This window comes from Mustelus asterias, chromosome 21 (genome assembly GCF_964213995.1).
Source record: "Mustelus asterias chromosome 21, sMusAst1.hap1.1, whole genome shotgun sequence".
NCBI lineage: Eukaryota > Metazoa > Chordata > Chondrichthyes > Carcharhiniformes > Triakidae > Mustelus > Mustelus asterias.
Window position 1 is genome coordinate 64,673,954 of NC_135821.1, and position 14,116 is coordinate 64,688,069.

The 14,116-nt window shown below is 43.4% G+C and overlaps 1 protein-coding gene across 1 annotated transcript; it reads right to left on the bottom strand.

The window, feature by feature from the left end:
- Nucleotides 1-422: 422 nt before the first annotated feature.
- On the bottom strand, nt 423-13,775 carry LOC144509342 (heat shock cognate 71 kDa protein-like). Its single transcript, XM_078238034.1, has 3 exons — nt 12,713-13,775; nt 5,236-6,348; nt 423-2,956 (listed from the first exon to the last, which is right to left on the bottom strand). Exons 1-3 carry the CDS (start codon nt 13,409-13,411, stop codon nt 2,708-2,710), a joined length of 2,061 nt encoding a protein of 686 aa, XP_078094160.1. The 5' UTR covers nt 13,412-13,775; the 3' UTR covers nt 423-2,707.
- Between the last annotated feature and the right edge of the window lie 341 nt (nt 13,776-14,116).

A 14,116-nucleotide genomic window follows, 5' to 3' on the forward strand; every position in this document is an offset into this window, starting at 1 on the left:
TAGTGCTTGAAAAAATGGGCTAGACCATTTCTAGCTACTAGAGGCAATGGGCGGGACTGAACTCACCAGCCAGCCTGATTAGGCAGCAGAGGGAGCTATTGCGCTTGTACAGATCTCTGTAGCTGCCCATGCGCAATTGCAACAGCAGAGGCCAGTCAGAGAGAGAGCGAGATCTTTCAGGCCTCTGCTGCTGCAGATAGCCTCAACTCAGACCCTCTCCCACAATCACGGGGGCCCACGGCCAATCGTGAGCCCCACATGGCCCAAAAATATAGCCCCATTGCGCAGACCATTTGTGCCCCCTTGATCACAGCCACAGAGTGGCAGCAGTTCCCCCTCCTCCCCCCCCCCCCCACTGATCGCAACTCCAGAGCGGCAGTGGGCTCCCCCTCCTTCCCCTCAGCAATCTCCAGCGAAGTTGCAGCAGGACTCCTTCCCTCCCTGATCGGGCCACCCCGGTATGGCCCTGCCTCCCCCCCATAGGTCCATCGGCCCAATGGGCAGTGCCAGGCTGGTAATGCCAAGGTGCCAGGCTGGCACTGCCCAAGGGGCATCTTCTTTGCCCTTGACCTCCTGGGGGTGCCCCAATGGTCTCCAGTTCAACCAATGAGGGCAACATTACTGTTCACCGTTCATGGAGAGCAAGTGTTTTCCTTGATGGAGAGAACCTCTCTTGGCAAGGCCATAAAGGCAAGTGAGTCCGGACGATTGAGCAACTGACTCGCTAAACAAATGCAAATCACTACTTAAATATATTTAAATAAATTATTCAGCCTCTTGCAGATATGGGCAAGAGGCTGACCGCACCGGAAATCTGGAAATTTTGTTAAAGAATATTTCTTACTTATGATCAGATGTTAAGATCTCGAGAGTCGAGAAATTGGGGGCAAACCTGATTTCTCGGCTCTTGCGCGATTTTACCAGCTCGCTTCACCCATCAATGGCCGAGCTGGTACAATCGCAGCCATTGTCTCTGGTCATAATTTCCATGTATGAGTCTTATTTAGTATGCAAGGCAGATTTGGATCCTCTATGTAATGCAATGACAATTGCCCAAATGGCAAGCTTTTAATTATTGTCAGGAAATATAGTGATGACCTGAAAATATTAGGAAATTGGAATGTTTTCTGCTGGTTATATATTTTTAAAAACTATTGGAAAATGTGAGCTGCGTAAAGGCAGGGACAAGGTTTGGTTATGCTAATGGTACTAGTGTTTTTGATCTGTTGATGAGTCTAACAACACTGCAAACAGATATATACCTAAGGCAAGCTGATAACAATGTGGAACATCATTCAGGGTTTGAATAAGGGTTACAGGCTCAAAGCAGGAAACAAAGTGGCACAGTGGTTAGCACTGCAGCCTCACAGCGCCAGGGACCCGGGTTCAATTCCCAGCATGGGTCACTGTCTGTGTGGAGTTTGCACATTCTCCCCGTGTCGGCATGGGTTTCCTCCGGGTGCTCCGGTTTCCTCCCACAGTTCAAAGATGTACAGGTTAGGTGGATTGGCCATGCCAAATTGCCCTTTAGTGTCAGGCGGACTAGCTAGGGTAAGTGCATGGGGTTTTGGAGATAAGGCCTGGGTGGGATTGTGGTCGGTGCAGACTCAATGGGCTAAACGGCCTTCTTCTGCACAGTAGGATTCTGTGAAAGCATGAACTTTGCATTTACATTCTAAAAGGTAGACACATGAAGTGAAAATAATTAAGTTTGACTTCTGTCGAGGTTAGTTCAGATAAGGAAAGATCAAAAGGGAAAAACTGTATATTAGGAGATCAAATCTATGCAAGGATAGCTGATTCTGACCTCTGCCACAGCAGGAATTGCTGCTTTACTCCCAGCAAGCTGGCTCTGTGAAAAAAGCCTATCATGAGAGATCAGTTGTTTGTTTTACCTCAGAAACCAGAAGTAACTCCCAGAGATAACTTCCTGGTATGGTAACTATTACTGGATTTTTGTTATGGTTTTTAAAAATCTGTAAGATGTTGTGGAACGCTCAGGGGGAATTAGCTCTGAAAGTAGTGAAATAAGGTGTTTGGAACTGGGTGAGATACTATCTATAGCCATTGTCTTAGTTAAGGGCACTTCTAGTTTACCTTATTGTTGTTTATTTTATTGCTTAATAAAGCTTTATTTTATTTAAAATCATAAAATTGTTCAGGATATCATTCTCTGGATTTCAAACCTTTCCTCCCCTCACATTATATCAAATTACAAAATACAGTTGAGGGCAGTTGTTTTAAATTTCCCTTCTGGGATTTGGAATAACCTGGCATTTACCATCAGCCCTGCTCTTAACACCAAGCTTCATGTACTTTATTGTTCATATTTTTTAATTTCACAAGAGTAATTTACCAGTTATGCAACTTCTGTATACCACCTATTGCTAAAATACACTTAAGGATACATAAACAAGCAACTAATTTCCAGCTTGGTGCTATATTGAACAATAAAATTAATTATATCAACATGCATATTTTAGAAAAAATATATTTGAACATAGAATCTGATACTAACTGTAACCTACCATGGTCTATTTTAGTATAACGCCCTCATACTCTGTTTACATTATGGGTAACTTGCTAGTTGAAGAATAAACCTGAATTGAAGAGATTAACAATGAGTTTGAAGAAAACAAAATGCTATTTTAGTTGCATCATCTCAGATGGAGAATCATTTTTTTGTTTCAGTTCATTTTTTTAAGCTTTAGTCCACTTCCTCTATGGTTGGTCCCGCAGATCCTGGGGCACTTGCTCCTCCTTGAGGAAATCCCCCTGAACCAGGGGCAACGCCACTCTGGTACAGCTGGGTGATAACAGGATTACACACCTTCTCCAACTCTTTTTGATGAAACTCAAACTCATCCTTTTCAGCCATTTGGTTCCGATCTAGCCAATCCAGGGTCTCCTTCACCTTGTTCAAGACTTTTTGTTTGTCATCTTCATTCAGTTTACCCTGGAAAGTTAAATATATAAAGCTCAAAACCATTAAGTAATTGATGTAGTGGTGTAAATTCTTTGTCATGAACACTGAGGTTTGAGTCTCACTGTTTTGAAGACAATGCAATGAGTCTTGATTTTAAATATATTTTCCACTCCTCACATTACACAGAAACTTACTTGACCCAGTAAGACCAGGAAAGACTCCAGATTTGATTCCAAGTCTGTGCTGAATTAATGGATGTTACTGAGGGTAGTTTTAGCACATGACAATTGGCCGTTAGGTTAGGAAGAGGCAATTGGCTGTAGTTCCAACAATTTCTGCAACATTTTTCAGAGAATCAAATTAAATAATGGGCTGCACTTTATCACTAGAACCACTGCAAATATAAATGAAAGATATCCTCTTGCTTCATGGCCCAGATCATCCAAGGAGCCGACTCAACACTGCTCTACACTTTTCCTAGGACCATTCGAGCCCGGCATACCCAGAAATGTAGAGCATGGCACCGCTTGGAGAACTCTGCCACGGCGGAGCAGAGTCAGGGACAGGGAAGACAAGGCCCCTTTTGCAGTACTAACTGTTATATGGTAAGTTTAAAGGTCCAGTTTGAATGTTGGTGAAGCGGTGACTGAATGAATGAGTGAATGGGTAGGGTGGAAGAAGTAATTGAGTAGGGTTAGGGAGGTGGGTAAGTGAGTAAGGGATACATGGGTGAGGTGGCAGGTAGGTGAGGTAAGATGTGGGTGAGAAAGCTGCTGAGTGAAGTAGCAGGTGGTAAGGGGTGGTTCGGGAGGTGGTAGTCAGGTCTGTAGGGAGTCAGGTGGTGGTGGTTGTCAGGTTAATGGGGAAGCCAGATGGAGTGTGGTTGGGTTGGGGAGTAGTCAGCTCGGATGTGGTGGGGGGGTGGGTGGGGGGGGGGGGGGGGGGTGGTCAGTGGGAGTGATTGGAGAATCAGTTCTGTTCTTAACCTGGAGTTAGAACGTCTTTTAATCTGTCTAACATTTATTGGGTAATTATTCATCAGATCTGTTCCAAATCTCCGACTCTAACTTCGATTCAGAGACATTCATGAATGTTCCTGGGATCCATCAGAAGTTGAAACTTCCCAGGCAATTCCTACATTTGTATGCACATCAGGACTTGCACCAGATCCCAATGCACATCCTCAGCCATACATTGGTTTCTGATTATCTGGAGACCAGAAGATTTGGGCCATGTGTCTCTACTTGGTGTTGCTCATTTAACATATATGTACATAGTTCCTGTTCTTTGTTGCTACACATGGTGCATGCACATGTATATAGGTGGATGATTGTTTCTAAGTCTGTATGCATGTGTGATTGTAAGTGTGTGTATGCGAATGTGGTTGTATATCTGAATGGATGTGGTATGATATGATTGTGCATATGTGCATGTGATTTTGTGTTTGATCGTGCATACGAGCACAAATGAATGTGATGGTATATGAGAGTGTGTACATGCATGTATGATGGTATGAATGTGTCTTTGTGTATTGTGTGTATATTGTATGTGAACTATGGTTACAAATCCTGTGGACACAGATGATTACATGAGAATGTTGACCATTTTGGCCAATTAGCAGAAATCAACCTGCTCCAGGGAACTGAATCTGAGCAAGGTTTCTGGAGAGGGAAAAGAACAAAATAATTGCCAAGAAAATGAGACACAGAAGACGGACTCAACTCCATCCCAGTGCCAGATGGTGGCTGTCAGAAAAGTTTCCATTAAATATAGTTTAATTTCATTAAAGTATCAACACTCACATTCTTTGTTTGTATTTGTTTTGATTTTATGGTGGAAATTATCTCATTAAACACATTATACATAATGAATACTGGCACGAGTCACTTGGGGAAATCCTTTTTCAGCATCTCAGATATGTCAGGGGATGAAAGTGCTATGTACGGCTTCAGATAATTAATCCTCATGTGACTTGGCCTGGGTGTCTGCTCTTCGACTGCCTACTGTTATTTATACAACACTTAACTACGATGTGATAAACTGCGCAGAGCTGAGTGTTTTACACCACCGCATGCTCAAGCAAACAGATTCTTCAGCGCTAAATGTATTATTTTTCGGTCCAAGAATCCACAACCCATGAAAAACTTATTGAAACACCGGTGGTCAGATAAAATGCTTAATTTGCACAGCACATTGTATCAATTTTTGTACAGTGGGACAGTATCTACATTACTGACATGTTTGTTTCTAATAGTTTATCTTCCTATTTCCTTAGAAACACTGTTTGATATCACAGTGTATATTCCTACCTTTAAATTATCATCTTCCACCGTGGACTTCATACTGTATGCGTAAGATTCAAGAGTGTTTTTGGCAGTTACCCGGAGACACTGTGCTTCATCATCCGCTTTGTAATTCTCTGCTTCATTCACCATGCGATCAATGTCCTCCTTACTCAAACGCCCCTTATCGTTGGTGATGGTGATTTTATTCTCCTTACCGGTACTTTTATCCACAGCAGAAACGTTCAATATTCCATTGGCATCAATATCAAAGGTAACTTCTATCTGAGGGACACCCCGAGGTGATGGTGGGATCCCTATCAGCTCAAACTTGCCCAGTAGGTTGTTATCTTTGGTCATGGCTCGCTCACCTTCAAACACCTGGACCATGACCCCAGGCTGGTTGTCTGAGTAGGTGGTGAAGATTTGAGTCTGTTTTGTGGGGATAGTTGTATTCCTCTTGATCAGGGTTGTCATCACTCCCCCTGCTGTTTCAATGCCCAGTGATAAGGGTGTCACATCCAGAAGGAGCAGGTCCTGCACAGTTTCTGAGCTGTCTCCACTCAGAATGGCTGCTTGGACAGCTGCTCCATAAGCCACTGCCTCATCAGGATTGATGCTCTTATTCAGCTCCTTCCCATTAAATAGGTCCTGCAGAAGCTTCTGGATCTTTGGGATTCTGGTAGATCCCCCCACCAGCACAATTTCGTGGATCTGGCTCTTGTCTATTTTGGCATCTCTCAGTGCTTTCTCCACAGGTTCCAGGGTTCCTCGGAAGAGATCCGAGTTCAGCTCCTCAAAGCGTGCCCGGGTGATGGAGGTGTAGAAGTCTACACCCTCATACAGGGAGTCGATCTCTAGACTGGCCTGAGAGCTGGAGGAGAGAGTTCGCTTTGCACGTTCGCAGGCAGTATGGAGGCGACGCACAGCTCTCTTGTTCCCACCGATGTCCTTCTTATATTTGCGTTTGAATTCTTCAATAAAGTGGTTGACCATACGGTTATCAAAATCCTCACCACCCAGGTGTGTGTCTCCAGCTGTGGATTTGACCTCAAAGACACCGTCTTCAATGGTGAGAATGGATACATCGAATGTTCCACCACCCAAGTCGAAGATGAGGACATTGCACTCAGTTCCCACCTAAACAAACAAAACTATTTAAAGGATAAATCCGCACAGAGGGAGGGGTCGGATGATCATAAAACCAAACAAGATGAGCAGCACAAACTATAAATCACGACTTATATAAAGGAACACTACCAATCTGAGGACTGGTAAACAAGTGTAAGGTTAAAGGGACAATTCTATAGAAATATGGAATCCAACAGGTGGGTATATTATAACTATCACTGTTGTAAAGAAAATTAGGTTGGGATGCTGTGAAGGGCACTTCCTGGATTGGGTTCTATTTCAAACCATGTCCTTTGAAATCCCATGGGAGTTAATCAATTCAATACAATAAACAGTTTGGTGTGGTTCATGATGGATGTTGAGATTGTTTTGCGGTTATGGTAACCACAGTAGTGTCACGTGATGTATGTGACATATGCACTGACTATATTGTAACTGCTGAAAAAAGGGACATGCTATCAAAGCTTTTCATCTTGCATTCATCAGAGACAGCTATGGAAGATAAACTAACAGTAAAGAAAATAACAATTTAGACTACATGAGAAGAGAGTGCCGATTAGTTAGCAAGTGGACTCTAATTGATAGTGGTATTGCCATGGAGAATGCAGCAGAGAACAGTTAACTGTTAATTGCGAGGCTGTTGTTTCAAATTCAAACTAGACACTCATTGGTCAAGGCATTGCCATGGGGAATGAACCAGGGAATGGCAATCACCCAAGCATTTGTTTAGTTGGAAAAGGCATAATGCATTGACATGCTCCTCTGTCTGCAAAGGACTGGGTCCTGAGTGTGCATATATATGGCTTCTAGTATGGGTAAGTGAGCCGCACTGCATGACTGATTGATAATCTTAAACTGGTTTTCAGTGTAGTTTTTAACACCATCAGGATTGTTTACCAAATGTTGTCCAATCATGGATTCACATCTATAATTGGACTCTATGTTTTGAGTTTGCAAGCATAGCTGGTTTGGAATGGTCAGTACTTTGCCTGTTGTGAACAGCCAAAGGGACATGCTATTTTATATGATCCATGGCCAGTCGTTGGGTCGTGCAGCCTAAATAACTGGCATCACACCAGCACTGGAATTCATATACCATATTACTCAAATAAGCTCCCTTTAATCGACGTGCTAGTTAAGAAATCTTTCAATGGATTCGCTACTACTGTGTACCGCAAGCCATGTTCAATATACACTTGGGATTCCTACAGTTCCATGGGTTATAGATTGGCCTTATCAGCAACTTCATAAATAGGGCCTGAGCCATTTTCTCATCTCACCATCATCCCGGAACCAAACAAAAGCAAGGCAGCGTGCCTTAATGACTATCATCCGATGGCTCTGACATCCATCATTATGAAGTGCTTCGAAAGGTTAGTCATGGCACGCAACAATTCCGGCCTCCCAACTAATTCAAGAACAGCTTCTTCCCCGCTGCCATCAGACTTTTGAATGGACCTACCTCGTATTAAGTTGATCTTTCTCTACACCCTAGCTATGTAACACTACATTCTTCATTCTCTCCTTTCCTTCTCTAAGTACGGTAGACTTTGTATAGCGTGCAAGAAAAAATACTTTTCACTATACCAATACATATGACAATAATAAATCAAATCAAATCTTTCAAGCTTGATGCTGAAATAGGGAGCAGCAAAGCCATCCTGCGGGATAATGGCTTCCCTGATAATATCATTGCTTGCTGAAGATCACACAAACTCATGAATGGGCTTAAGGCTGCTACCCCCAGCCCTGAAAAGTGCCCAATCTACCTCAAATTATCTTGGAAGGGTAAATGTCTCAAAGATTTGAGCAACATTGCATGCTGTAGCTATGCAGTAACAACATGTGTGGTATTCTCCACTAACAGGATGCTGCCGTCAAGCCAAAATACCGTTTTGCCTATCACACAAATGAGTAATGTGGTATATGAATTTCAGTGCCAGGGTGATGCCAGTAGACAGGCCATAACTGATAGATCATATAAAAAAGCACAGTCAGTACTTTTCAACAGGCACATGGTTGCAAACTCAAAATATAATGTCCAACTATAGATGTGAGTAGGAGGTAAATTGAAAGAGTTAGAACGTAAGTTATTAAAAGTTGGTAAGTTTTTAAGAATTGCTAAAAATTAGAAGAGGGTTTTTGGGTCAGTTAGGTTCAAGGCAAGCGGCAGGATTTTTAATGTAAAGATTACAGTTCAGGATGTACCCCACCCTTATTACATGTTTTCTTACAGGAAAGTGATTTTCGCTTAGCATGCTTTAATTTAGCATGCTGTTTTTCAGGATCAGAAATGAAAAAAATAGAAACAAAAATAACAGACAAAGGTCCAGAGAGGCAGTCAAAGCGCTGAACAAAGGATAGCTACCATATATTCTATTCTTTCAGACAAATAAATAAATCTTAATATTGCTATTTCAAGGTAAATGTAATTTACTCTAATGATATTGTTTAGGCTACTTTAACAATGTAATACAACTTAATTTCAAATTATGTTGCAGTCTACTCTTATAGTTAGGTTCTGTTGTCAATGTATATAGCAGCTTAGTCTTTTCATCTTTCTGCTCCACAACCAATTCTGTACACTTCTTCAATATTCATTCTCATGAAAATAATTCCATAGTGAATTCTCCGATACTTTACCCTCAAATAGCTTCTGGACATAATTCGCTTGCCATGCCCATCTCCGAACTTGAACAACTCATCAATGCTGCATGCCATTTCCATCCTACCGATCCTACTGTCTCCTATCTCTTCCCCATATATCAGATTTGTATGTATTCTAATAACTGCTATGTAACTTAAATATCCATTTGGATGAACATTTTGGCTGCCACTCTGGACCTTAGCCCATTACTTCTGTATCTACTTATTTTGTGTTTACCTCTCCTAGAACCCTCTCTGCTATTGTCATGCCTCCTTGCTTTTCACCTCTCTCAAGTACTCTGCTCTCCCAAATCAAATCTTTCAGTTCCCTTCAACCTTCCTATTTTCCTACCACCATCCAGGGATTGATTCCCTCTCAGTAAGTCTACAACTTCCTCTGTTCCTCCCTTGGCATCCTCCAAAAAGCCTATCAAAGCAGATGGCACTGCCTTATGAGCAGTAACACCAACTGCCCCTTCCTACTCTTTCAATTACCTTTCCACCCAGCACATCAACTAGGGGGTTGATTTTGCCAATTTCCTCCCCATCCAACTTAGCCCTCCCATTGCTGACACTGTGGGCTCTGTGTCTTTATATGCCCTGTTTGTGAACAGAACTCCCACTTACCTGACGAAGGAGCAGCGCTCCAAAAGCTAGTGGCTTTTGCTACCAAATAAACCTGTTGGACTTTAACCTGGTGTTATGAGACTTCTTACTGTGGGCTCTGTCAGCAGACCAGCTATTACCTCCTTCTCTGCATCTCCTGTCAGTGTGTCTATTCACTTATGAACAAAGCTCTAATCACCCATGAGCTTATTGTGGATGATTGCATCAATGTCATGGCACTGATAGAAATCTGACCGAGGGATGCTGACAATTTTTCTTGAAATGAAGCCCCCCCTTGCACCATTTGTCTCATCAGGAGATAATGGTGGGACTTATATCACAAAATCATATCTTAGCCTGTCCTCTTATTCCTCTGGCACTTTCTTCTCCTGTGAGCATCTTTCCTTATTTCATCCTTCTCATTTCTCCTTTAATATCCTGTTCTCTACTGCTCTCCCAAGTACTATAGAAATCTTCTCAATTAGCCAATTTTACTTTATTTTATATTGTCTCTCCTCAATCTTCCTCATAAATGTATCGCTTCACATTTCTCAGCATTAAATTTCACCTGCCAAGTATCCGCCCATTGCATCAGCCTATCTATGTCCTCTTAATCATAGAAATCATAGAAACCCTACAGTGCAGAAGGAGGCCATTCGGCCCATCGAGTCTGCACCGACCACAATCCCTCCCAGGCCCTACCCCCACATATTTACCCACTAATCCCTCTAACCTACGCATCTCAGGACACTAAGGGGCAATTTTTAACCTGGCCAATCAACCTAATCCGCACATCTTTGGACTGTGGGAGGAAACCGGAGCATCCGGAGGAAACCCACGGAGACACGAGGAGAATGTGCAAATTCCACACAGACAGTGACCCGAGCCGGGAATCGAACCCGGGACCCTGGAGCTGTGAAGCAGCAGTGCTAACCACTGTGCTACCGTGCCGCCTCTTGAAATCTATATCTATCTTCCTCACACTTCAGAACACCTCCATGTTTCATATCATTCACAAATTTTTAAATTGTGCCTTGCACACCCAAGTCCAGTTCAGTAATATAGACCATGAAAAGCCATGGTCCTAATACCAATCCCTGGGGCACCTGAATATATACCTTCCTTTAGTCCGAAAAACAACTGTTCACCACCAGTCTCTGTTTGCTATCACTCAGCTAACTTTGTATCCATGCTGCTTTTATCTCCTTTGTTCCTTAGGGTTTGACTTTGCTGATTTTGTTAGAAACTCAGTAACCTATCCCTCACCCTGATAACTATCTGAGGCTGAACCAGACATTGGTGAGACCGCATCTTGAGTACTATGCACAGTTTTGGTCCCTTTACTTGAGAAAGAATGTAAATGCATTAGAGGCGGTTGAGAGAAGGTTCACTAGATTGATTCCAGGGATGAAGGACTTGTCTTATGAAGAGATGGCATAGTGGTTAGCACTGCTGCCTCACGGCGCCAGAGACCTGGGTTCTATTCCAACCTTGGGTGACTGTGTGGAGTTTGCATGTTCTCCTCATGTCTGTGTGGGTTTCCTTTGGGTGATCCGATTTCCTCCCACAGTCCAAAGATGTGCAGGTTAGGTGGATTGGCCATGCTAAATTCCCCCTTAGTGTCCCAAGATGCATAGGTTAACAGGATTAGCGGGGTAAATATGTGGGGTTATGGGAATAGGGCCTGGGTGAGATGCTCAGAGAATTGCTGCAGACTTGATGGACTGAATGGCCTCCTTCTGCACTGTAGGGATTCTATGATTCTAAGAAAGATTGAGCAGTTTAGGCCTATACTCACTGGAGTTTAGAAAAATGAGAGGCGATCGAATTGAAGTATATAAGATGCTAAAAGGAATTGACAGGGTCGATATAGATGTCCTTGTTGGACATTCTGGAATGAGAAGCCATGGTTTTAGGCTAAGGGATGGAAGATTTAAAACAGAAATGAGGAGGTCATGAATCTGTGGAATTCACTACTCCAGAGTGCAGTGGATGCTGGAACACTAAACAAATATAAGGAGGAGATAGACAGGTTTTTAATTAGTAGCAGGATGAAGGGTTATGGAGAGCAAGCAGGATCAGCATGATGCTATTGAATGGCAGAGCAGGTTTGAGGGGCTGAATTGCCTACTCCGGCTACTAGTTCTTATGTCCTGGGCTGTTCGCAAACCTGACCCTGAGATAAGTTACCATCTACATATCTGCACCATCACCAAAACCACCTGTTTCCATTACTGTAATATCACCCAATTCCCTCTCTGTTTCAGCTCATCTGCTGCAGAAACTCTCATTCTTGCCTTGGTTACTTCCAGTTTTAACGATTCTAATGTAATCATGGAATGTCTCCCACATTTTACACACAAAATTGGAAGTTATTCAAAACTCTACTGCCGTGTCTTTATTCCAACCAAGTTATGATCACTATTACCCCTGTCCTTGCTACCCAGTTAAGCATCATCTCAATTTTCAAATTCTCATCCTTGGTTTCAAACCTCACAGTGGCCTCCCCTCCCTATCTCTATAACCCCCTCCACCCCCACAGCTCCCTGAGATATCTGTGCTCCTCTAATTCAGGTCTTTTGAGCATCTGTTGTTTAAATGTTCCAACAATGGTGGCTATGCCTTCAGCTGGCAAGGATCTAATGTCGTATTGTTTTTTATAATGCTCCTGTGAAGAATTAGGGGACTTTTTATTTCATTGCAAGTGCTATAGAAATACTAATTGTTGTTATAAAGGTGAAGTTTGCAGCATAGAGGCAGGCCATTTGGCCTGTTTTATATTCCTCTCCTCCCCCTACTTCATCTCAGCAAATCCTGCTATTTCTTTGGCCTCATTGCCTATCCAGCCGTTTGCCTCAACTATGTCTTGTCTAACTGCTCCCTGCAGAGATTCTCCCCAGCTCCTTACCGGGTTATTACTGACCATCTTATATTTCTGACCTCTAATTTCAGACTCAACATCAAAAGTAAAGCAAAAACTTTTTTACTGTTTTATAACCTAACAACACACTCGCATATATCTGCAGTTGTCTCCATTAATATCTGTAACATCTGTGTGCTCTCACTCTGTGACCCAGTCCTCCAGATATATCTAAGGTTACTTGTAGAGAGGATAACCCACTCTCTTGTCCAACCCATAGGCGATGGCGGCGGCTGTGGGCTCATTAATGATTCTCAGGATGTTAAGTCCGGTGATGGTCCCGGCGTCCTTGGTGGCTTGGCGCTGGGAATCGTTGAAGTAAGCGGGGACGGTGATGACGGCGCTGGAAATGCTCTTCCCCAGGTAAGCCTCTGCGATCTCCCTCATCTTGGACAGGACCATGGAGGAAATCTCTTCTGCGTAGAAGGTCTTGGTGTCGCCCTTGTGCTGAACCTCAACTTTAGGTCTGGAGGAGTCGTTGACCACGTTGAAAGGCCAATGTTTGAGATCGGCCTGGACAATCGGGTCATCATATCTCCTGCCGATCAGTCTCTTAGCGTCGAATATGGTGTTCTGGGGGTTCATGGCCACCTGGTTCTTGGCCGCGTCCCCGATCAGCCTCTCGGTGTCGGTGAAGGCCACATAACTGGGGGTGGTGCGGTTACCCTGGTCATTGGCGATGATCTCCACCTTCCCGTGCTGGAAGACCCCGACACACGAATAGGTGGTGCCTAGGTCGATGCCCACCGCCGGGGTGGTGTTGGAGCTCATGGCTGCGGGAACAGGAGAGAATGCTGCCCACACAACGGCGCTTTGAGCTGGGTGAAGTGGGCTGCTCTTTATACCAATGTTAGAAGGTTCTGGACGAGTGTGACAGACATTGGCCCGGGGGCCTGGCATTTGGCCGTGATGGAGTTACCAGAAATAGAGCGATTTGTCAGCAGAGTGGCATCACTGGGGGTAACTAAATACAGCCCTGTCTCCCAGAGACACAGCTTCACACAGAGCAGAGGAAGGCTATCTTTATCTGCTCAGAGCAGAGTATCGATATCTAATCAGAGCAGGGTATCGATCTCTGATCACAGCAGGGTATCCATATCTACTCAGAGCAGAATATCGGTATCTAATCAGAGCAGGGTTTCGATATCTAATCAGAGCAGGGTATCGATATCTCATCAGAACAGAGTATCGATATCTAATCAGAGCAAGGTATCGATATCTAATCAGAGCAGGGTATCGATATCTGATCAGAGCAGGGTATCGATATCTGATCAGAGTAGGGTATCGATCGATATCTGATCAGAGCAGCGTATCGATATCTAATCGGAGCAGGATATCGATATCTAATCGGAGCAGGGTATCGATATCTAATCGGAGCAGGGTATCGATATCTCATCAGAACAGAGTATCGATATCTAATCAGAGCAAGGTATCGATATCTAATCAGAGCAGGGTATCGATATCTGATCAGAGCAGGGTATCGATATCTGATCAGAGTAGGGTATCGATCGATATCTGATCAGAGCAGCGTATCGATATCTAATCGGAGCAGGATATCGATATCTAATCGGAGCAGGGTATCGATATCTAATCGGAGCAGGATAT